Source organism: Acaromyces ingoldii (assembly GCF_003144295.1).
Source record: "Acaromyces ingoldii strain MCA 4198 unplaced genomic scaffold FA10scaffold_2, whole genome shotgun sequence".
In the NCBI taxonomy this organism is placed as follows: Eukaryota; Fungi; Basidiomycota; class Exobasidiomycetes; order Exobasidiales; family Cryptobasidiaceae; genus Acaromyces; species Acaromyces ingoldii.
The window spans coordinates 3,480,729-3,500,986 of NW_020290248.1; the positions used below are offsets into that span (position 1 = coordinate 3,480,729).

Below are 20,258 nucleotides of genomic sequence, written 5' to 3' on the forward strand. Positions count from 1 at the left end.
TTTTCTGCCCTTTTCTTTCTCTGTATGCAATTATGATCCAGGTCTCTTCTTGTTCGACTGTTTTGAGCGCAAGATATCAATTGTTCCTGGAGCTGTTTGCGCCTGCGCTGCTTGAAGCAAGGCCTTGCTCTAGGCCGACGTTCCGACTACCACCTACGGTGGCATTTCACGTGGAGGAGTGAAGATATTTAGCGTGCTGCAGTCTATGGCAAGAAGTCCACCCGCAACCATGTCGAGGACCCACTTGTGCGTGCTGGGGGCCACGGGCTTCACCGGCAAAAGGGTTGCATATGAGCTGGCCTCGCAGATCTCGACGCTACACGCCGAGAACAAAGGCTTTACGTGGTCGATTGCCGGCCGTCGTGCCTCTGCGCTTGAAGAGGTGCTCGCACAGATCATGAAGATTGTGGGCGCAGCCGACGGAAAGGACAGCGACAATACCGAAAAGGGCCTGCTGCCTCGAATCATCTCTGGCGTCGACGTCACCGACGTGGGCTCGCTCGTCAAAATGGCAAGCCAGACGACACTAGTGCTTAACTGTGTGGGTCCCTTTGCTGAGCTGGGCGAGAATGTGGTCAAGGCCGTTCTGGACGCTTCCGAGGCGACTGGCCAGGTCACGCACTATGCCGACGTGACGGGCGAGACCTACTTCATCGAAAGGGTGAGGCTTCTTATCCTGTCGCCATCTTGCTTCACTACCTTCTTCGGCTGACGCTGCCTGGGCCCAGATGGTCCGTCTGTACCGCGACCGTGCCGCGAAGCTGGGATGTACGATCATTCACGCTGCAGGCGTCGACTCGATCCCGACCGACATTGGCGTGCTGTACGCCAAGATGCAGCTCGGCGCCGATGTTGTTCCCGCAGGAATCGAGATGGGCTTCACGCTTCAGAGCGAGGGACGGATGACATTGTAGGTCGAGCAGGTCAGCAAGTGCTTGTTCGAGGTCGTTGCTTACCCCCGGTTCTTCCCTGATAGCAACTTTGCTACTTATGCCTCTGCTGTCGCTGGGTTCGCCAGTCGCAAAGAGCTAAGCGCCAACAGGAAGCAGCTTTTCTCGGCGCTCCCTCGAGCCACGCCCCTGGCAGTGGAAAAGGGCCTGTCGACGGGTGCCGTCAAACCAAAAAAGTCACTTGGCGGTCTCGTGCAGTACCACGACGGCTTCCATTCTCATGTCATGGTGCGTGTTTGCGAGCCGAGCTAGGGCACAAACTTACTCATGCTGACATCGTCGCCCTGTGCTGCAGCCCTTTTTCTTCACCGATCCGGCCGTGGTGAGAATGTCGCAGAGCCTGATGCTCGAAGCCGAGGTCAAAGACTTCCAGCCTATCTCGTTTGTCGGCTACTTTACCCTCCCGTCGCTCCTTGCCCAGCTCGTCGTCATTGTCTTTCTCACCCTCTTTGCGGGCCTGTGCGACTTTGCCTTTGGCCGCGCTCTCCTGCTGCGCTACCCCTCCTTCTTCAGTGGCGGCCTCTTCAGCAAGCAGGGTGAGTACAAAAACGCTGACTAGTGCATCTAGTCTCCCAAAGAGCTCAGACCAATCCCCCGCGCGCAGGTCCCACCCAGGAACAGATCGACCAGACGTCCTTTACTGTCACGCTGATCGCTCGGGGCCACTCCAAGGCGCTTCTCGCCGGTGCGGCACCCGGAAGCAAGATCGGGCCTGACGTCACTGCTAGTGAGTCTGATTTGCCGTTGCCTCTTGTCGGACGTCTACTGACCCGTGTCTTGGAACCCGTCGACAGCCATCAAGGTCCGTGGTCCAGAGCCAGGCTATGTGGCCACGCCCATTGTCTTTGTGGCAGCTGCCCGGAGCATTCTCAAAAATGGCGAGGCGGTCAACAGGGGCGTCCTCACCCCGGCTGCCGCCCTGCACCGCACCGACATCATCAAAGTCCTCAACGAGGACGGCAGAGTGACGATGAAAAAGGTGGCATGATATTAAAGAAAAACAAGTGTGCAATTGCATCTTCATATCAAAGACTTTTTTTGCTTCGATGAGCTCTGTTCGTCGCACCGCCCCACGCTGGGTCGAAGGTTGATGGCGTGCCAGAAGTCGTCGCTGTTCAGTGCACGGTCTAGGAAGCGTGGTGACCCGCTGGCCTGCTCCGAGACTGGACGGGGCAGCGATGGGATACCGTGCTCCTCCATCAGCTCCCTGACCCACTCGTCTGCGTGCTCGACGACGGCCTTCTGTGGTGGTACGGCGAGCGTCGTCATGAGCTGCCACCAATCGTAGACGTGCGTGTCTATGTGTGTAAGGAGGAGGACAAAGAGAATCAACTCTCGGCTCTCCCATCCTTTCCTCCCTTTCCATATTGGGTCCTCCTCGAGACTCACCCGAGACGATCCACCGCTTGCCCCAGACCGGCGCCGTGCTCGAGCTCTGTGCCAGGGCGACGACGGATCGTGCCAGGTCGCGGCCGTGGATCAGATGCAGGCTCGTCTTGCCCGCCAGCTTGTCCTTGCTGTCGCCGACGCGCTTGGCAAAATTGGCCGGCAGTCGGATCTCGTCGTCGTAGAGGCCCGTCAGGTTCAGCACCGCCGTCCTTCTTCTGTTGGATGAGGAGGACGAGGATGATGACGAGTCCAGAGCGAGGAGGGCGGCCTCGGACTCTGCGCGGGGGCTCATTGGCGTCGACGGTGGTGAGGCGGAGGTGTGGACGCCCTTTCCCCAGGCGCCGCTGCTGCCCAGTGCGATCCAGCGCGCGCTCCCGCCCGGGTGTGCAGACTCATACGCTTCGACGAGCCGCGTGGCGGACTCGGGCGACCGGAGCGGGAAGACGACGACGATGTTGTCGGCGCTCGGCATTGCATCGAGGCCCGTGATGCTGCCTGCGCCCTCACTCTCGTCTGCGGCGGTGGAGAAGGTGATGGGGTCCTGGGCGGCGTGGCGGTGCCGCGTGCCGGTCCGCGAGGTATAGGCATACGAGATGCCTTGGGCGTCGAGGAGCGGCAGCAGGAAATTGCCCGTCCAGCCCGAGCCGAGGATCAGCAGCTGGACGTGGCTACTGGGCCTGCTCATCGCGCTTAGGTTAGAGAGAGAGCAGGAAGAAAAGTTGAGACGGGTGGAGGAGGAAGAGGATGGCCCATGCGCTGCTGCCGTCGGAGGAACCAACACTTGACGCGCCTGGTTCTTTCCCTCTTCAATGTCGACAAAGAGGTCGCTGGTGCCCTATGCGGAGTCGGAATCGGACAAGGAGAGTGACACAGCCGGACCATCTACGACGGTCAAGAGCGGCGAAAGGGATAGAGATGGGGTGAAAGCAAAGAAGAAAAGAAAGAGGTCAGTCGCTGCCCACGCCAAAGCTTCCCTGCGCTTACCATTTCTGTACAGACTGCCTGCATTCGATGACGCTGAAGACGCAGGGACAAGCAAGGAGCAGCGCCAGGTGCACACATCGACAGGCGTCGCTTCCACAGAGCCGCTCAAGGGCGACTGGCTCTGCTATGTTTTTGTGCCGAGTAAGTCTTAGAGTCGCCCTTGTGGCTCCTGTCCCCTCGTCCACTTCTGCTGATTTCCTGACTGCCCTCCAGTCCCGGATGGGTGCGAAGTCTTTGCACTCATCAAAAAGGCAAGGAAGCTGCTAGAGACTACCTTCCACGAGCCATCGGGAGACCTCAGATCAGCAGACGAGCCGCTGCACGTGTCGCTCTCGCGGCCCATCCTCATTCGCGCCCACGAGCGCGACACCCTCGTCGACGTCGTTCGGACCGCGCTGTCCCACAGCCAGCCGGGTCCGTCGCTCGACGTCGCATTCGCCCGTTTTGCCCATTTTCCATCACACGACGCCAAGCGCACCTTTTGGGCCGTCGAGGTCGGCCAAGGCTGGCGCGAGGTGAGTCTTTGTCTTCTTTTTGGCCTACCGACCGACCTTCGCTGATGAATGCTGCATGCATGTCTTTTGACGCAAGCTCAAGACGGTGACTGATGCGTTGGATAAAGGCCTCGGCGCGTCAGCCCTCAAGGCAAGGCCGTACCACGCCCAGCCGCGCTTCCATGCCAGCTTTGCATCTGCGCGCGCCAGCCTCGGCGTGGCACCCGAATCAGACGAGAGGGAGTGCGAGAACAAAAGGCAGCAGATCACGGATCGCCTCGAGGCGGAGCTCAGTGTCAAGCTGAGACACTGTCCGCCCATCCGCATCGGCAGTGTTGGTGTAGCTTTAGGGAAGGAAGTGCAATGGGTAAAACTTTGAGAAAGAGAGGGAAGCGAATAGGTTTGTCATCTTCATGCGGTCTTCGTCTTCAGTGTTCCAAGACAGAGCGAAAAAGAGCACGCAGACACAAGAGAGAAAAATATTTGCTAAAGTCAGTGAGAAAGATGCACGAGCAAGAGTGAATTGCCATTTCATCGCATCGCCTGCCAGAGATACAGCATCGCATGCTGGTTCTCGTCTGCGGTCCGCTTGACATTGGCTCCGACCTCGTTGAGGACGCCCTGCAAGCTCCGGAGCACGGGCGCATACCGGCCCGTGCCCGCCTGCTCGCGCAGCTTCTGGCCATGGACGCCAAAGATGGCGCGCACCCAGAGCAGGTGGTATTCGAGGTGGGGCGAGGCGCGGGCGCGCCGCACGACGAGCTGCAGCACGGCGGCCAGGTGCGCCTCGGGCAGCTGGCGCACGACGAGGCCAATGTCGGCGACGCCGATGCGCTCGTAGACCTCGTCGACGAGCGGCATCTCACCGAGCCGGAGCGCGCCCACGAGGGCGGCGAGCGCATCGCCGGCCGCGAGCAGGTCTCGGACCGACTCGGGCGTGAGGTCGATGTCGAGGTCCAGCGGGTCAAAGACGGCCTGGCCCCCTGCGTCGAGGCTGAAAAGGACGAGTCCAGCGGTGCTGGCCGCGGCAAACGTCCTCCCCGTGGGGCTGAATCGGACCGCCTTGGATCGCGTAATCGCCCGTGTCGTCCTCCGCGAGAGGTCTCCCCGCTGAGCGCCAGGCAGGGACCGGTCGGCGCGCTCGGCCACCGTCAGCTCGTCGTCGTCGGAAAAGTCATCGACGAGATCGATTGGTCGGCCGTCTACAGCCGCCAGACGCCGAGTGTCGAGGCGATCCTGGGTGCCGTCGAGGCTGAGATCCTGCGAGAGCTGCCATCGCTTGAGAAGGACCTTCTCGCCGACGTCGTACAGGCACACCCAGTTGGAGTTGCCGCCGGCGAGGATGCACGAGCCGTCGGCGCTGTAAGTCACGGTTGTGAAGCAGGAGCTCCCCGCCGCAGCCTTGCGCGACACCTTGTCGTCGAGCCTGCGGCCTGCAGCAATGTCTCGGCGGCACTCGAGCAGTCCCGTCTGCCGTCCGCCGTCCCTGGGGTCGAAAAAGGCCAGTTGGCCATCGAGTGTGGCGACGCATACCTCTTGGCCGTCGTGGCGGTAGGCAATGGCAAGACCGTCGGCGTTGAGGACGAGCGGGTCGACTGCGGCTGATCGTCGGAAGCACTCCCAGATTCGGACGCTTTTGTCCCAGCTCGTGCTCACCAATGTGCCCGTTCCCGCAGGGCTGAATGCAATCGAGGACACTGGAGCGTCGTGACCCGCGAGCGTGTCGAGGAGCTTGCCTGTTTGGACGCTCCACATGAAGATGTCGAAGCTGTCTGCTGCCGCTGCTCCTCCTCCACCACCCGCACACACGACCTCGCCGCTCGACTCGACGGACAAGCAGCCAAATTGCACGGGCCGGGGTGTCGTCATGGTTCTGAAATTGCGGTAGCGTACCAAGTCCCATGCGCGCACGGTACCGTCAAGACTGGCACTGAAGAGGACGTTGCCCTGTTTGGCAAATTCGACGGCAGTGACGGGAGCAGAGTGCTCAGAGAGCGTGGCGATGCAGAAGCCGCTCGACGTGTTCCAAAGCTTGACCTTGCCGTCGTCGCCCCCCGTGGCCGCCACCTGGCCGTCTTGGGAAAAGGAGAGGGTATTCATGTCGTAGAAGTGGCCCTGCTGCTTGAGAATGTACGACTCGCTGGCCCACTCCCAGACGAGGAGCTGACCGAGACCCGCGCACCCAAAGGCGAGCCAGGCACCGTCGGCACTGGCACAGACGGTGGTGATGCGCTGCGACGAGATGCTGAGTGTGTGAAGCGACTCGCACTCGGGCATCGTATACAGTCCAAAAGTACCGGACGCGAAGCCAACAACGAGGAGCGAGGTGGGGGCATGGAACGAGGTGCAGACGACGTTGGTCGAGACGGCGTGAAAGTAGTGCCGGGTTGCCAGGCCCCACCGCTTGGTGGCAATGGCCGGTGCTGTGCTCTCGATTCGCGAGGGCCCCGCCCTGTTTCTCTCCTCTTCGACGTCCATTTCATCGTCTTCATCTTCCTCGTCGTCGTTCTCGTTGTCTGGCTTGCCTCTCCAGACAAAGCATGCGCCGTCGCGACTGACGGTGTAGATCTCCTCCTCGTCGGCGCTCCAGTAGGCGGCTGTGACAGCCGATCGATGACCTGCAAGGGTCATGGGCCTGAACTTCTTCGTATGACCTGGTCTTCTCCGGTCGGGCACCATCAGCGGGTTGAGCGAGTAGATGTGCGCCGTCATGTCCTTGGACGTCGTCAGGAAGAAACTGTATGATGTAAAGCAGGTAAGCCAACTATGTGAACAACATGCAGAAGGAGAAGAAAGCAGATCGTCTCAGGCGCAATGCATCGTTTTCGGCCAGCCGGCCGACTCATTAAATCAGTTTTTTGGACATCCTTGACGATGTGTATGTGTGTGTGTATGGTTCACCATCTTCCAAGGACTGAACGCTCACCTTTCGTCCTTGGACCACTGGATGCTGAGGACATCGTCAAAGTGGCCGGTATACGTCCGGTGTAGGACAAAGGGCGCAAAGTCCCTTGCGAGCACGTTTGGTGTTTGCCAGACCTGGATCTGTGAGCCATGCGTGACAGCAATGTAGCGACCGTTGGGGCTGAATGCGGCGTCCCGCAGCGCGTCCTTGAAGTTGATGTGGGCCAGCGTGACTCGCGCACGGGCGTTGACGAGCAGTGCTCGCCCATCGACGTCGGCGATGAGGAGGATCTCGGGGTGGGCGGGTGACTGAGCGACACGGGCAATTGGCTTGCGCATCTCCATGGGCAGCGTCGTGCCCTGGTTCGTCGTCAGGTTGAAGACGCTCACCCGGTTGCCGCAGGGCGAGACGAGGTGCGTGCCCTCGCCATCGTCGTACAGGATGACGTTTCCCTGCTTGTACACCGTCCCGAGCAGGTTGGAAAAGGAGAAGGTGGACTTCATCTTGTTCCCCGTGGAAGACTTCCTAGACGCTCTCCTCGCCAGTGGTCTTCTTCTTGTTCCCTCTTCTTCCTCTCCGCGCCCTCTAAGCTTCAGAAGATGGAAAAAGTAAAAATTCGCCTCGAAAAAAGAAATAAAGCCGACTTCCGAGGGGTGTCGCTTCACGTGCGTCCATATGCAGGTTTCAGGCGCACGGGCGTGCCACTCAAGAGGCTACTCATCTGTGCCGCCCGCCGACCGAAGAAGGCAAGACAAATGACTCGGGAGCCAGCTTCAGCAACGGCAGGTGACCGGGCGGACGTGCAGTCGCCCAACGGCAATGGCGAAGGGGAACCCGGGACTGGATCGCACCAGGGACCAGGCTGGTCCGACGGCTTCTCGTTGGGTTCCGAGGTGATCCGGTGAGTCTCGCGACGAATCTCGGAAACCTTCTCGGTGCGAGAGGAAGCACTCGACTGACAAAGACCTGCCTGAGACAGCTTCGCACCACTCTCGATTCCTCGTCATCGCAGACTGCAGACGTTTGCCGTGCTCTTCTGGGCGCTCCTGTTGCCCATTGCCATCTCGGCCTTTCTTCTCGCCCTCTCCATCCCGCCGCTCTGGCCGCTCATCTTCATCTACCTCGTCTGGATCTACTTTGACGATGCACCCCAGTCGGGAGGCAGGCGCCTCGAGTGGGCCCGTCGCCTGAGCATCTGGCGTTACTTTGCAGAGTACTACCCCGTATCTCTAATCAAGGTATGTGACCCACCCTTTTCGGCTTTTATCCTTCAAGCATCTTACTTCCTACTGACTTCTATTCTCGGCTCCAGAGTGCCGATCTGCCACCGGACAAGCCCTATGTGTTTGGCTATCACCCGTAGGTCCCTTTTGACAAACAAATGAGAGGAGACAAATGGGCTGACCTCTATGCAGTCACGGCATCATTGGCATGGGCGCCATTGCCAACTTTGCCACATCTGCCACCGAATTCCCCACGTCGTTTCCCGGCATCACGCCTCACCTGCTCACGCTTAACTCCAACTTCAACATCCCCATCTACCGCGACATTCTCATGGCCATGGGCCTCTGCAGCGTCAGCAAGCGCAGCTGCGAGCGCATCCTGCGCAAGGGAAAGGGCCGCGCAATCACAATCGTCGTCGGCGGCGCCAGCGAGAGCCTGAGCGCGCACCCGGGCACGGCTGACTTGACGCTGCGCCGCCGCCTGGGCTTCATCAAGATTGCCATTCGCAATGGGTGAGTGGCCGCGGCTGTCCCCTTTCTGACTGCCCTCCACCTTGCTCTTGTCCCTGACTGCTCCCATCTTCTCATAATCAGCGCCGCTCTGGTGCCGGTGTGAGTTGTTGAGCCGGCTCTGCGTGCACAAGTTGAGAAGACTGACCAGCCCTCTCAACAAAGCTTTTCGTTTGGAGAAAACGACATTTACTCGCAGCTCGTCAACGATGAGGGAACCAAAGTACACCGTGAGTGGCTGATCGCAGCGGCGCTTGACTCTTTCCGGGAGAGAGGCGGCTCAACTGGTCTCTATTGTCTCAGGCTTCCAAAAGTGGTTCCAGAGCATCTTTGGCTTCACCCTGCCCCTGTTTCATGGCAGAGGAATATGGATCTCGGTTGGTCTGATGCCGTACAGACACCCCATCGTCTCGGTCGGTGAGTGTGTTCTTGCATGCTGTCGCCATGCGAAGCTGACGATTGGCTCATCGAACGATCCCCTCAGTCGGCCGGCCGATCCAGGTCAAGCAGAATGCCAACCCGTCCAAGGCCGAGCTGGAGGAGGTGCAGTCGCGGTACATTGCCGAGCTCGAGCGCATCTGGGAGCAGTGGAAGGACGCCTATGCGGCCAACCGATCCAAGGAGCTCACCATTGTCGACTAAGCTTTCGCCCTATACACCTTCTGGATAGCTTCCTTTTCCCTCCTTCGTATTATCACATCGCTTGGTTGCAACGTTCTTTTCTCATGCACGGCTACAGCCGCACATTCGTTCGTGTATGGACGCGCGGCCTATTGCCAGTGCCATCGGGAGACAGTGGAAGAGACCTATGGCAATGGAGATGCAGATGGATGGCTGATGTACACACGAGAGAGAGAGAAAAAAAGCGAGAGCAGAAGAAGGGTCCACCTCAGACGAGCCCGGGCGGTGACCGACCCACTCTGATCCTCGTCAGGTCCGAGACGAAGCTCAAACCCCTGCAGAGTAGGTCCATCTCGTCAGTCTGCATTCTCTATCAGTTTCTTCATGGCCCAAGTATCAGCACTCACCAGTGGCTGGCTGTATGCTTGAGGACGTAGCGGCTGAGCTTTTCAAAGTTTGCCTTGCGCGCGTCGGCCGGCATCGTCAGGGCCTCGTGAATGGCGTCGGCGACGGCAAACTTGTCCCAGGGGTTCACGATCAGGGATCCGTTAAGCGATCTGTGAGAGACAACGGGTCAATTCTCTCTTTCCCTAAAGAGGCAGAGGGTTCATGCATAAGGATCACTCACTGGGCTGCGCCGGCAAACTCGGAGAGAATCATGACGCCGTTGCGCTCCTTCTGGCACGCAATGTACTCATACGAGACGAGGTTCATGCCGTCGCGCGTGCTCGAGACGAGGCAGGCATCGCTGATGGCGTAGAGGGCGCACAGCTCGTCAAAGGTGACGCTGCGGTGCAAGAAGTGGATGGGCATGCTCTCGACGGTTCCAAATCGGCCATTGATGCGGCCCACGGCCTCGTTGACCATAGCGCGCAGGTTCTGATACTCCTCGACGTCCTGGCGCGACGGCACGGCCACCTGGACCAGGACTACCTTGCCGATCCACTCGGGGTGGTCGTGGAGGAACGTCTCGAGCCCGTGTAGCTTCTGGGGCACGCCCTTGATGTAGTCGAGCCGGTCGACACCGACGATGATCTTGACGCCCTCGAAGCGGCGCTCGAGCGACTTGATGCGCTGCAGTACGCTCTCGCGCTTGAGGCCCTCCTCAAATTGCGCAGGCTCGATGCCGATGGGGTACGTGCCCACATGCACGTACCGGCCCTCGAACTCGGCGCCGTTCGGCATCGTCGGCAGGCCAAGGATACGGGTGCACGATGAGAGGAAGTGGCGAGCATAGTCATAGGTGTGGAAGCCAATGAGGTCGCAGTGGAGGATTCCCAGCAGGATCTCGCGGCGCACGGGCAGGATGCGGTAGATCTCGCTGCTGGGAAAGGGCGTGTGCAGAAAGAAGCCAATCTTGATGGCGCCCCGCGCGCTGATACCGTCCGATGTGCCCAGACCATGTCCCTCGCGCGCTCCATCCTCTTGTTGCTTCTGCACTTGCTCCGACTCATCCTCCTCGTCTACTGTCGCGCTCGTTGGTTTCTTCATGGTGTCGTCCATACTGCTGTAGGGCGATGTCCGTGGGGCAGCGAGCCCCTCGGAGTCGTTGAGCTGCGATGTACCATCGACGCCGTGCCTGACATGCTCGAGCTCGCGCTGTGATGCGTAGCCCTGCAACTCCGACCCCTCTATCAGAGTGCGAAGCATTAGGGGCAGGAGCATCAGATGGTAGTCCTGCACCCAGACCATGTCGCCCTTCTTGACGATTCTTCGGACCGTCTCTGCGAATTTGAGGTTGGCTTCCCTATACGCAAGCCAGTTGGCCTCGTCAAAGTTCATCTCGCCCGGGTGGTAGTGGAAGAGGGGCCAGAGGATCGAGTTGGAGAAGCCGTTGTAGTGCGCATCCGCAATGTCGTCGTCGATCCATACGGGCTGACAGCTGTACACGTCGCGCAGCCGCTGCTCGATGTGCTCCTCCTCGGCCCGCGTGGCGACGCTCAGGCCGGGCCAGCCAATCCAGGTAAAGGACATGTGCTTCTTGCAACCACTCAGCGCAGAGACGAGCCCGCCGCTCGAGAGGCTGAACGAGTAGCCGCCCGGCTGTGACGCATCAGCCTTGATAGTCACGGGCAGCCGATTTGAGACGACGATGAGGTGCGCTGACGGGTCCAGAAAGAACTTGGGCTGCGGCAGCTGGCCATCGTTTGGGTCGGCCATATTTTCTAGTCTTTCTGCTGATCAACGTCGCCTAAAGGACCAGGCAGGGACGGAGGTAAAAGGTCGATCAGTAGGAGGAGAAGTAGTGTAGCTGTCGCAGTGTCTCATGTGAAATTGAGATCTTCCGGCTCGACACGAAAGGCAGGGCAGGGCGTAAAATCGTGGAGTGGAGGAATCTTCGACTTTTGGGCGCACGTGTGCTGGGTTAGAGCTTGGGTCCAAAAAAAAGTCAGCGAGAGCTGGGCGAGGGACGACACCAGCCTCGGACCCCGGCTTGCTTCTCTTTTGAGCACGGACGCTGTTGGACGACGACGGAGAAGATGGACCCCATCCTCATAGGCGTCGCGGCGCGCGACCGGAAGGTGAGGGCCGAGCTCGTCGATATTGACTTCATCGAGCTGACACAGTGCTAAATGTCTTTCTTCTACAGGCCAGAAGCAAGGTGCGTCTTTCCTGGTATGTGAGCGTGACTTCTGGGTATGAAACTAAAGTTGCACCCTTCCCGCACAGCCCATGTCCCAGATCCTCAACAGGATACTCTCTAATAAAGATGTCGACTGCCAGATTGTCAACTTTGGCGACAAGGTGCGTAGACTCCCTCATGCGCAACCTCAAAGAGACTGACAAGACCTGCAGGTCCTCCTCGACGAACCACCGTCGTCTTGGCCCGTTGTCGATGTCCTCATCTCTTTCTTTTCCGATGGGTTCCCACTCGACAAGGCCATTGCCTACGTGGACCTTCGGAAACCCGTCCTCGTCAACGATCTGCGCCTCCAAAAGGTCCTCTGGGATCGGCGCGCTGTCCTGGCGATCCTCGACTCCATTGATGTGCCCACGCCTTTCCGGGTGGAAGTGGACCGCGACGGAGGTCCGCGCTTTGAGGAGCAGGTAGAGGACGATCTCAGACGTCGGCTGAAGGTTGACTTTCGCGCCACGAGTCCAGCAAAGGTCTCGTGCAAGCTCAAGGACGGCGATCCTGACACGCTCGTCGTGACAAGGACTTCCCATGACGGCAAGCACATAGACGAGACCACCATCAAGAAGCCCTACGTCGAGAAGCCGGTCAGTGGAGAGGACCACAACATTCACATCTATTTCTCCCAGGCAAGAGGCGGTGGCGGAAGGAGGCTCTTTAGAAAGGTGAGAGCGCCTGTCCCTGCAAAACGTCTCTTCGCGACTCTGTCCTGCTGACACGTAATTGGTACAGGTTGGCAACAAGTCATCGGAGTATGACCCAGACTTGACCGAACCGAGAACAGAAGGCTCTTACATCTACGAGCAGTTCATGGACGTCGACAATGCCGAAGACGTGAAAGTCTACACGATTGGACCCGGCTTTGCTCATGCCGAGACAAGGAAATCACCCGTTGTCGACGGCATGGTGAAGCGAAACCCTGACGGCAAAGAGATTCGCTACATTACCAATCTGAACGAACAAGAGCGAAAGATGGCGAGCGACATCTCCACCGGCTTCAAGCAGAACATCTGCGGCTTTGACCTGCTCAGGGTCGGCAACAAAAGCTATGTCATTGACGTCAATGGATGGAGCTTCGTCAAGGGAAACGACTATTACTATGGTGAGTCTCTGCGCTTCAGGTCAGTTCTCTTCATGATGCAAAGTCTGACCTCGATGAACAGACAAGTGTGCCGAAATCTTGACAAAGTTCTGCAAGACGAGTGTCCCGAGACGGACGCTGAGCGAGGTTCCTCCAAGAGGCGAGACTGAACAGTCGAGCTGGACGCTTAAGGCAAACGTGACCGTCTTTAGGCACGGAGATCGCACGCCCAAGCAAAAGGTGAGCGCATAGTCTCCTTGTGCTTATTTTGACCGATCGTCACTGACAAGTAGATTTTCAGCTCAAACGCTCGTTCAAGCCAAAGGACGGCTGGACTGCACCCCTCATTGAGCTACTCCAAGGTCGAAGAGAAGAGATCATCTTGCGCAAGAACCTCGAGATTGTCTCTCAAGCTGCCCAGAAGGCGCTTGAGCTGCCTGGCGCCGCAAAAGAAGACTTGAACCTCGTCATCCAGGTCATTGAGCGCAAGAAGGACTTTCCGGGCACCAAGGTCCAGATGAAGCCCAGCTTCGACAGTGACTCAGGCAAGCTGGAAAAGATGCAGCTCATCATCAAATGGGGCGGCGAGTTCTCCCATGCGGCTCGACACCAGGCAAAGGACTTTGGGCAGAACATGCGCAGGGACATGAATATCATGAACGACGCGGCACTCAAGAACTGCACCATCTATACGAGTTCCGAGAGAAGAGTGTCGGCCAGTGCAGAGATCTTTGCCGCAGCACTGCTAGAAGACAAAGAGTCCAGCAGCAATGAGCCGCTGCACCTCGTCATTCGAAAGGATCTGCTCGATGATAGCAATGCGGCGAAGGACTTAATGGACACCGTCAAGAAGCAGCTCAAGCAGTCGCTTGACCCGGACGCTGCTGGTGCAAACGAGCGGCCAACCCACTGGCCCAAGGATCTTCCTCCACCAGCCGAGCTGTGTAAGCGCGTTGCCGAGCTTCTCAGGTCGCTGCACACCACGATGCGGGAGAATTGGAGCAAGCTGGACGTCAACAAGATTCAGCTGCGATGGTGCACTCACGAGACGCCGGCTCTATTTCGAGAAAGGTGGGAGAAGCTGTTTGCTGATTACGAGGACGATCCTCATGATCCTGGAAGGGTGAGTTCTTTACCCTTCTGTCCCTTTTGTCATGGTTGTCAGCTGACCTCTAGCTCCTGTAGACGTCGGAGCTGTACGACATGCTGTCGCACGACGGCCTGCACAACCGTCCCTTCCTCGAGACAATTTTTTCCGATGCCAAGGACGCCGCCGGCGAGAAGAAGCTCGACCGCCTGCACGACCTCTACCGGATGAGCTTGGCGCTATTCAACTATATTTGCCCACAAGAATACGGCGTGACCCCAGAGCAGAAGGTGAGTGACTGGCGCTCAATTCGGCGACTTGTACCTGGCTGACTCTGACCCACTTGCAGGAGCGGATCGGTCTCCTTACTTCGCTCCCGCTGCTCAACCACATCGTTTCCGCCTTGCGCGCCTCGGAAGAAGGCAGCTTGTGTAGCCTCTACTTTACAAAAGAGTCGCACATCCATACGCTCCTCAACCTCATCCTCTCCTCGCACCTGCCGGTTGTCATGCCTCGCATGCCCCCGCTCGACTACTTCTCCTCCATCACCTTTGAAGTCTTTGAGAAGACTGCCGCACCAGGCACATCGTCTGGCTCCGCGAGTGGTGCTGCGTCGCCGAGGGAGCCCAAGTTTGACGAAACGCCGGGTCCGTCATCTTCGTCGTCATCGGGCTCGTCTTCGTCGAGCCCAGCGCCCGTTCGCCAGCGCTCGCTCCTCATCTCCGTCTCCGAGGGCGCTCACTCGTCCAATGTTCTCTCGATCAATCTTGACGCTCGACACGCACTCACGCCGCTCCCGCGGCGACCGCTGACGAAGCACATTGAGCTACAGGAGGCCCTGCAGAAGCTCGAGGCACACAGCCTGCGCATCCGTGAGCTCCAGGGCACAGAACACATTGACACGCAGCGCGGACTGGTCGACGTCGTGGACGCTTCGACGGGTGAGCAGGACAGCGAGACGGGCCTGCTCCCAGTCCAGAAGAGGCGGGGTAGCGGCGACACGGATCGCACGAGCGTTCGGACGGTCAACATTTCGTAAAATTACTCCCCAGCTCACCCAAGGAGAGCCATGTAATGCTAGAGACGTTCAAATAGACAGCATCTTTTCCACCCTTTGTTTGGTCATCTGGAATCGCATCTTAGTCAAGTCAGACGCACGCATCAACGAAGTACTCGAATAGATCTATGATTTCATTTTTGTGGGGAGAGCGAAGAGGAAAGATGAGGCAGGGAACAAGAAAGAAAAAGTTGAGATAGGAAAAAAGAAATCTAGTTCCAGTGTATCACTCTTCTTGGTAACTTTTCAGAACCGGCTGCCAGAGGCTGACGGAAGCTTTAATCGACATCCATCTCGCCAGGGCCCTCTTGCGGCGTGGCCTCCGCGTCACCCTCGGCCTTTCCATTCTCCTGGGGGGCCTCCTGCTGCTTCTGCTGGTCAGCAGAGGGCGTAGGCGCCGGAGGAGCTTTCGGCTTAGGCTTGTTGATGATTGGGTTGCACGTGTAAAGAACGTCGTCCCTCTTTGCGTTCATGTCGGCCACCGTGACCTTGGGGTCCTTGTTCTTCTCCTGCTCCTGCACTCGGATCAGGCTGTCGCTCAGCCACTTCTCGACAGTCGCGCACTTCTCCACCACCTTGGACTTGTCGTCCTCGGTCAGGTGGTCGTACTTGGCGTCGCCACCCTGGACAGCGCTCATGAACATGTTGATCGTCTCGCGGAGCGCCGAGGCGGCCTTTGGCCTCTCCTCGTTTTCCCGGTAGCGCGCCGCGAGTGGGTCACCGAGCTTGTGCAGCTTGGCGAGCCTGTCGACGTAGTCGGACTTCTTGGCGTCCTCGCCCTCGTCCGAGTAGAGCCACTCCTCCTGCTCGTTGAGCAGAGCCAGGTACTTCTCCTTCTCCGACTCCTGGGTGTAGGGCTTGAGCCTCTCGTCGAGCTTGCTGCGTTGGTCGTAGATGAACTCCTCGAGGGCGTTCTTGCGGTCCTCGGTGTCGATGACGAGCTTGTCGCTAGAGTACAGCTGGCCTTCCTTCTCCTTGTACTCAGCAATCAGGCTGCTGTCCTTGGTGTTGAGACCGGCCGAGACCTGCAGCTCATCCTTGCGCTGGACCTTCTTGACGAGCTTCTTCTCCGTCTTGGGAGGCTCAGCACCGTCGGTCTGCATCGCAGAGGGGTCGACTGGCACCTCTTCCTCCTTCTCGACCTCCTCGACAGTGTAGGCGCTCTCGACGTTGAGCACGCCGTGGAGATTGAGACGGGCCTTGACCTTGACGATCGAGTGGTCGCCGTTGGCCGTCGGCTTGACGCCCTTGATCTGGAAGCGACCGATCCAAGGGTTGATGCCTGCCGGGAGCTGGTCGGGCTGCGCGTAGTAAGCCTCGATGGCGAACGGCTCCTTGCGGTAGAAAGTGAGGATCTTGGTCGAAGGAATGGGGTTGTTGGGGTTGAAGACGACGAGCTCGGTGTCCTCATCGACGTCTGGCACCTTCTCCCAGGTGAACTTGATGGGGTACATGTTGGCATCGTGGACGTGGAACTCGCGGACGCGGAAGACGGGCGAGAGGATGGCGCACGCGAGCGTGCAGCCACGGGCCACGGCCTCGTCCTGGTTCGAGGTGAAGGAAAGGGGCTTGCCAAAGAACTCGGACACACGCTCCTTGAGGGCGGGCACACGCGAGCTGCCACCGACCATCTCGACGCTGTGAATCTGGTCCTTGGTGAGGCCGGCTTGCGCAAGAGCCTGTTCGAGAGGGACGGTGACCCGCTCGAGCAGGGGGGCAACGAGTGCCTCGAACTCCTCTCGCTTGAGCTGCGAAGAGACGTCAATGTCGTCCATCAGGCTCTCGACGTTGAGAGGAGCCAGTGCGTTGGCAGAGAGGACCTTCTTGAGCCGCTCGCAGCCGGCAAGAAGGCGGAAGATGGCCTTGGGGCTCGAGTGGACATCGACCTTGTACTTGCCCTTGATCTCTTCCGCAAAGTGGTTGAGCAGCGCGCGGTCAAGGTCGCGACCACCAAAGTGGCGGTCCGCAGCCGTGCCCATGACGGTCAGCGATCCCTTGGAGAAGGCGACGACGGCCACCTGGTAGCTCGAGTGGCCAAAGTCGCAGAAGACAACGTAGCGCGGCTCATCAGCCTCTGGAAGGTCGGTCTTGGTGATACCATATCCGAGCGCGGCAGCCGTCGTGTCGTTCATGAGTCGAAGCGGGTTGAGGCCTGCGATCTCGGCCGCGTCGAGCATGGCTCGCCTCTGGCCGTCGGTGAACCAGCTGGGAACCGAGATGACGACGTCGCTCACACTGCTACCACCGAGCTCCTTTCCAGCCGTATCCCTGAGCTTGGCCAGGTACATTCCCATGAGCTGTGTGGCAGAAAAGACCTGCTCCTCGCCCGCAAGGCGGACCTTGACGCCGACCTCTCCCTTTGCATCGACGAGCTGGGCGTTGATGAACTTGCTCTCGAATTCCTGCACATCCCTGTCCTGAAGCGTCCTGCCGATCAGTCGCTTGAGCGATCCAATTGTGTTTTTGAAGTTGCTCGTCTGCATCGTCGCGGCCGACTCGCCAAGCGCTCGTGCCTTTTGGCCAAAGGAGACGAGCGAGGGCGTCTGCCGGTTCGACACCTCGTTGGCCAGCACGTCGACGCCCCTCGCCCGGGCGGCGCCGATCTTGCTGCTGGCATTACCAACATCAATACCAATCGTCGATGCCATCTTTGTGCAAGTTTGCTCTGTGTTGGTTGTGAAGAAAAGAGGAGCACAGGTGCACTTCCACCAGCCAACAGCGCACTAGAAATAATGTCGCGCCTGAAAAATTTCTCGTCGGTTCTTCTTGAAAAGTGTCACCTGCTGCGTTGAAAGTGACTGAAATTACGTCAGTGAAGGAATAAAAAAAATCGAGCTCCACCTGGAAGAATCGCGAGGCTTCCACGAGAAAAGTCCTAGCCCAACCAGCCCACCCAGCCCGCCCGCCCGCCCAGGCAAAGTCTCCAGGTCTAGTCGGAAATGGTCCTGTTCTTCCGGTCGACGGCGGTCGATCCGCCTGCGACCATCTACATGGGCAGAGACAAGGTAGAGAATGAAGAGTTGATCAAGTACGGTGATGAAGAGGATGTCTGGTTCCACGTCGACAAGCTCTCTTCGGCCCACGTCTACCTGCGCCTGCAGGAGGGCATGGCTTGGGACGCCATCCCGAAACCCCTGCTTGACGACATGTCACAGCTCGTCAAAGCGAATAGTATCGAGGGTTAGTTCTGCTACGTATAACGACCTCGTATCTAAAGACTGACCAACGTGCGGTCGTGCCTCAGGAAACAAAAGAGATAACCAGACCATCATCTACACGCCGTGGAGCAATATAAAGGTCGGTCTTTGGAGGTATTCAAGCTCTTGGCTTGCAATTTTTATTGAGACGGTGACCTATTGCAGAAACAAGGCGACATGGCAGTCGGCGCTGTGTCGTTCAAGAATGATCAGAGGGTGCGGCGTCATCACGTCGCCCAGCGGGAGAACGCAATCGTGAACCGTCTTAATAAGACGCGCCGCGAGGAAGTCGTGGACCACGAGGCTGTCCGCCAGGAGAGGGAGCGTTTGAAGAACAAGAAGAAGCGCGAGGCAGCCAATGAAATTGTGAGAATGCGGTATTTGACCATTTCAAGACAGTAGTCCCTGGCTGACCGAGCCGATCACCAACAGAAGAACGCAGAACTGGCCGAGGCCAGGAAAAGAAAGGAGGAGAAGTCGGCCAGAGACTACAGCAACCGTGAGCATGGGAGAAGGAGCTTCACCGCGTAAGATCAATGAGACTGACAGAAACGTCCTGCCAGTCTACTCCGAGGAGGCCATGGAAGCTGCCAAGCGGGAGAGAGAACGGCAAGCCCGGGTAAAGGCTCAGCGGCAGGCAGAAGGGTTAGAGGATGAAGAAGGGGAACAAAGCGACGACTCCTTCATGTAGGCAGCTTTTCTGAAAGGAGCAGCAGCGATCCAAGTGGTCATGAGATGATGTAATTTTGAAGGGTGAGAAATCGAGGATCGACGAGGCCGTACAGCTGAATACGCCCGCCCTGCCCACGAGACCTCGGAATGCATACAATGGCCCCTCTCTCCCCCGACACGACTACTCTGTACAGGTACATGCTGCCCATATTTAGGCAGTGGTGGTGCTGCGGGCGGCGATAGAGCGCCTCTGAGCGAGTTGGCGTCTGTTGAGGCGGGGCTGCAGGGCGGACGAGTCTCCCTTGGGCACCTCGGCGGCGGGCTCGGCGAGGTGGATCTCGATGTGGCAAGGGTGGCCCTGGTAGGGGTTGATGCGACCGTGGGCACGGTATGTGCGACGGCGGGTCTTGGGCGCCTGGTTGATGCAGATGTTCTTGATGAGGAGCTCCTCGGTCTCGAGTCCCTTGGCCTCGGCGTTGGCCTCAGCGTTCTTGAGCAGGTTCAAGAGGAACTTGACCGACTTGACGGGCCATCGTCCTGTAAACAACACGCTTGTCAGTCCTGACCTCTAACTTCTCCTTCTGCGCTTTCGGCTCACCCTGAGTAGTCTTGAACTCCGAAGCCTGCTGCGTCCTGCCCACACCGCCGTTGAACCTCCTGAAGGGGATGCACTGCTTCCGCTCCTGGACGTTCTGCAGGTAGGCGAAGGCCTTCTGCAGCTTCATGCCCGAGACGGCGGCCGCTGTCTCGCGGGTGTTCTTGAAGTGAACACGGAGGTAAGAGCCGCGCGAGCGCGACGTCTTCTCCACCAGCTTGCTGTCGTCGAAAGCGTAGCGGACCTGTTGCAACACTTGTCAGGGCCTGCATCTCCAATCGTCTCTTGTCTTCTTTCTCCATGTCGCCCAGCCTTTCTCCTTCCTTCTCTGCATCGATCACTAGAGGATCTCATCTCTGGAACTCCTGATGCCCTATCCTATCCAACCCTTTCGTCCACCGCCCAGGTCATCCCTCTCAAGCCCACCGTCGCTGTCCGCGTACCATGATCTCCTCGTATGTCCTCCCTCCCGTCCGCCCCTCCCGTCCGTTTGTTCTCGCCCAGTCGACACCATGCTCCTCGGACTCGCCCACGAGCTGAACCTATAAGACCGCCAGCAGCACCAACACCAACACTCACCATCTTGATATCTTGACGTTGACCAGGCTTGGAAGGTGGAAGAGCCGTCTCCAGATGTTTGAACCCATTATCCAGCTGCGGTTTAGGCACGGCACGTGTCTGAACTTTACCCACGTGGCAAATTATAATATCTTGATTTTTTTTAAGAGTAGTAGATGTCCTAAATGACTGCTTTGGAGACCTAACGCGCCATCGGATCCAGGTGATCGATGTCGATCATGAGGGAGGAACCCCGGGTCTGGCGTATGGCCATCCCCGTCAGATATCTTAAGCTCTTGA

General features: G+C 58.5%; 10 protein-coding genes across 10 annotated transcripts; 5 read left to right on the top strand and 5 right to left on the bottom strand.

The window, feature by feature from the left end:
- Window positions 1–226: 226 nt before the first annotated feature.
- FA10DRAFT_300972 (hypothetical protein) lies at window positions 227–1,938 on the top strand (the record flags this gene model as incomplete). Its single annotated transcript, XM_025524908.1, has 6 exons — window positions 227–661; window positions 729–910; window positions 977–1,178; window positions 1,246–1,486; window positions 1,555–1,677; window positions 1,745–1,938. 6 exons carry the CDS (start codon window positions 230–232, stop codon window positions 1,936–1,938), a joined length of 1,374 nt encoding a protein of 457 aa, XP_025379691.1.
- Window positions 1,917–3,060, bottom strand: FA10DRAFT_240094 (hypothetical protein). The gene is made up of 2 exons (XM_025519199.1): window positions 2,340–3,060; window positions 1,917–2,248 (listed from the first exon to the last, which is right to left on the bottom strand). The coding sequence occupies exons 1-2, from the start codon at window positions 3,022–3,024 to the stop codon at window positions 1,971–1,973; spliced, it is 963 nt and encodes a 320-aa protein (XP_025379692.1). The 5' UTR covers window positions 3,025–3,060; the 3' UTR covers window positions 1,917–1,970.
- Window positions 3,061–3,148: 88 nt separating this feature from the next.
- On the top strand, window positions 3,149–4,203 carry FA10DRAFT_300974 (hypothetical protein; the record flags this gene model as incomplete). Its single annotated transcript, XM_025524909.1, has 4 exons — window positions 3,149–3,285; window positions 3,337–3,464; window positions 3,537–3,838; window positions 3,915–4,203. The coding sequence occupies 4 exons, from the start codon at window positions 3,149–3,151 to the stop codon at window positions 4,194–4,196; spliced, it is 849 nt and encodes a 282-aa protein (XP_025379693.1). The 3' UTR covers window positions 4,197–4,203.
- Window positions 4,204–4,308: 105 nt separating this feature from the next.
- FA10DRAFT_274860 (putative periodic tryptophan protein PWP2) lies at window positions 4,309–7,525 on the bottom strand. The gene is made up of 2 exons (XM_025523237.1): window positions 6,744–7,525; window positions 4,309–6,554 (listed from the first exon to the last, which is right to left on the bottom strand). Exons 1-2 carry the CDS (start codon window positions 7,223–7,225, stop codon window positions 4,349–4,351), a joined length of 2,688 nt encoding a protein of 895 aa, XP_025379694.1. The 5' UTR covers window positions 7,226–7,525; the 3' UTR covers window positions 4,309–4,348.
- On the top strand, window positions 7,439–9,300 carry FA10DRAFT_266247 (putative diacylglycerol acyltransferase type 2b). Its single transcript, XM_025521419.1, has 8 exons — window positions 7,439–7,623; window positions 7,702–7,960; window positions 8,035–8,081; window positions 8,138–8,458; window positions 8,540–8,557; window positions 8,621–8,685; window positions 8,759–8,872; window positions 8,940–9,300. The coding sequence occupies exons 1-8, from the start codon at window positions 7,478–7,480 to the stop codon at window positions 9,095–9,097; spliced, it is 1,128 nt and encodes a 375-aa protein (XP_025379695.1). The 5' UTR covers window positions 7,439–7,477; the 3' UTR covers window positions 9,098–9,300.
- FA10DRAFT_240103 (Alpha,alpha-trehalose-phosphate synthase) lies at window positions 9,021–11,409 on the bottom strand. The gene is made up of 3 exons (XM_025519200.1): window positions 9,705–11,409; window positions 9,484–9,633; window positions 9,021–9,411 (listed from the first exon to the last, which is right to left on the bottom strand). Exons 1-3 carry the CDS (start codon window positions 11,234–11,236, stop codon window positions 9,345–9,347), a joined length of 1,749 nt encoding a protein of 582 aa, XP_025379696.1. The 5' UTR covers window positions 11,237–11,409; the 3' UTR covers window positions 9,021–9,344.
- An 81-nt stretch (window positions 11,410–11,490) lies between these two features.
- FA10DRAFT_274863 (hypothetical protein) lies at window positions 11,491–15,049 on the top strand. Its single transcript, XM_025523238.1, has 9 exons — window positions 11,491–11,598; window positions 11,667–11,678; window positions 11,747–11,821; window positions 11,873–12,376; window positions 12,444–12,813; window positions 12,875–13,032; window positions 13,094–13,915; window positions 13,978–14,169; window positions 14,229–15,049. The coding sequence occupies exons 1-9, from the start codon at window positions 11,557–11,559 to the stop codon at window positions 14,916–14,918; spliced, it is 2,865 nt and encodes a 954-aa protein (XP_025379697.1). The 5' UTR covers window positions 11,491–11,556; the 3' UTR covers window positions 14,919–15,049.
- On the bottom strand, window positions 15,046–17,804 carry FA10DRAFT_266250 (putative heat shock protein Hsp88). The gene has a single exon (XM_025521420.1). The coding sequence runs from the start codon at window positions 17,582–17,584 to the stop codon at window positions 15,215–15,217; it is 2,370 nt and encodes a 789-aa protein (XP_025379698.1). The 5' UTR covers window positions 17,585–17,804; the 3' UTR covers window positions 15,046–15,214.
- A 122-nt stretch (window positions 17,805–17,926) lies between these two features.
- Window positions 17,927–18,478, top strand: FA10DRAFT_222899 (hypothetical protein; the record flags this gene model as incomplete). The annotated part of the gene is made up of 3 exons (XM_025518567.1): window positions 17,927–18,116; window positions 18,181–18,233; window positions 18,299–18,478. Coding segments are annotated over 3 exons (423 nt in total), but the record flags the coding sequence as incomplete, so codon positions are not given.
- Window positions 18,479–19,016: 538 nt separating this feature from the next.
- Window positions 19,017–19,811, bottom strand: FA10DRAFT_285368 (putative RPL17A-ribosomal protein L17.e; the record flags this gene model as incomplete). Its single annotated transcript, XM_025523986.1, has 3 exons — window positions 19,017–19,342; window positions 19,404–19,644; window positions 19,788–19,811. 3 exons carry the CDS (start codon window positions 19,809–19,811, stop codon window positions 19,017–19,019), a joined length of 591 nt encoding a protein of 196 aa, XP_025379700.1.
- Between the last annotated feature and the right edge of the window lie 447 nt (window positions 19,812–20,258).

What these genes read in the sequence shown, in the direction of transcription:
- FA10DRAFT_240094 (XM_025519199.1), bottom strand. Translation starts at nt 3,024, where the DNA reads ATGAGCAGGCCCAGTAGCCACGTCCAGCTGCTGATCCTCGGCTCGGGC. An exon ending in CAAGCGGTGGATCGTCTCGG is followed by an intron (nt 2,249 to 2,339) that starts GTGAGTCTCGAG and finishes TTACACACATAG; the next exon opens with ACACGCACGTCTACGATTGG.
- FA10DRAFT_266250 (XM_025521420.1), bottom strand. Translation starts at nt 17,584, where the DNA reads ATGGCATCGACGATTGGTATTGATGTTGGTAATGCCAGCAGCAAGATC.
- FA10DRAFT_266247 (XM_025521419.1), top strand. Translation starts at nt 7,478, where the DNA reads ATGACTCGGGAGCCAGCTTCAGCAACGGCAGGTGACCGGGCGGACGTG. An exon ending in TATGTGTTTGGCTATCACCC is followed by an intron (nt 8,082 to 8,137) that starts GTAGGTCCCTTT and finishes ACCTCTATGCAG; the next exon opens with TCACGGCATCATTGGCATGG. An exon ending in TGAGGGAACCAAAGTACACC is followed by an intron (nt 8,686 to 8,758) that starts GTGAGTGGCTGA and finishes CTATTGTCTCAG; the next exon opens with GCTTCCAAAAGTGGTTCCAG.
- FA10DRAFT_274863 (XM_025523238.1), top strand. Translation starts at nt 11,557, where the DNA reads ATGGACCCCATCCTCATAGGCGTCGCGGCGCGCGACCGGAAG. An exon ending in TTGTCAACTTTGGCGACAAG is followed by an intron (nt 11,822 to 11,872) that starts GTGCGTAGACTC and finishes CAAGACCTGCAG; the next exon opens with GTCCTCCTCGACGAACCACC. An exon ending in GAAGGAGGCTCTTTAGAAAG is followed by an intron (nt 12,377 to 12,443) that starts GTGAGAGCGCCT and finishes TAATTGGTACAG; the next exon opens with GTTGGCAACAAGTCATCGGA.
- FA10DRAFT_240103 (XM_025519200.1), bottom strand. Translation starts at nt 11,236, where the DNA reads ATGGCCGACCCAAACGATGGCCAGCTGCCGCAGCCCAAGTTCTTTCTG. An exon ending in GAGTTTGCCGGCGCAGCCCA is followed by an intron (nt 9,634 to 9,704) that starts GTGAGTGATCCT and finishes TGTCTCTCACAG; the next exon opens with ATCGCTTAACGGATCCCTGA. An exon ending in AAGCATACAGCCAGCCACTG is followed by an intron (nt 9,412 to 9,483) that starts GTGAGTGCTGAT and finishes CCTACTCTGCAG; the next exon opens with GGGTTTGAGCTTCGTCTCGG.
- FA10DRAFT_274860 (XM_025523237.1), bottom strand. Translation starts at nt 7,225, where the DNA reads ATGAAGTCCACCTTCTCCTTTTCCAACCTGCTCGGGACGGTGTACAAG. An exon ending in CAGTGGTCCAAGGACGAAAG is followed by an intron (nt 6,555 to 6,743) that starts GTGAGCGTTCAG and finishes TACATCATACAG; the next exon opens with TTTCTTCCTGACGACGTCCA.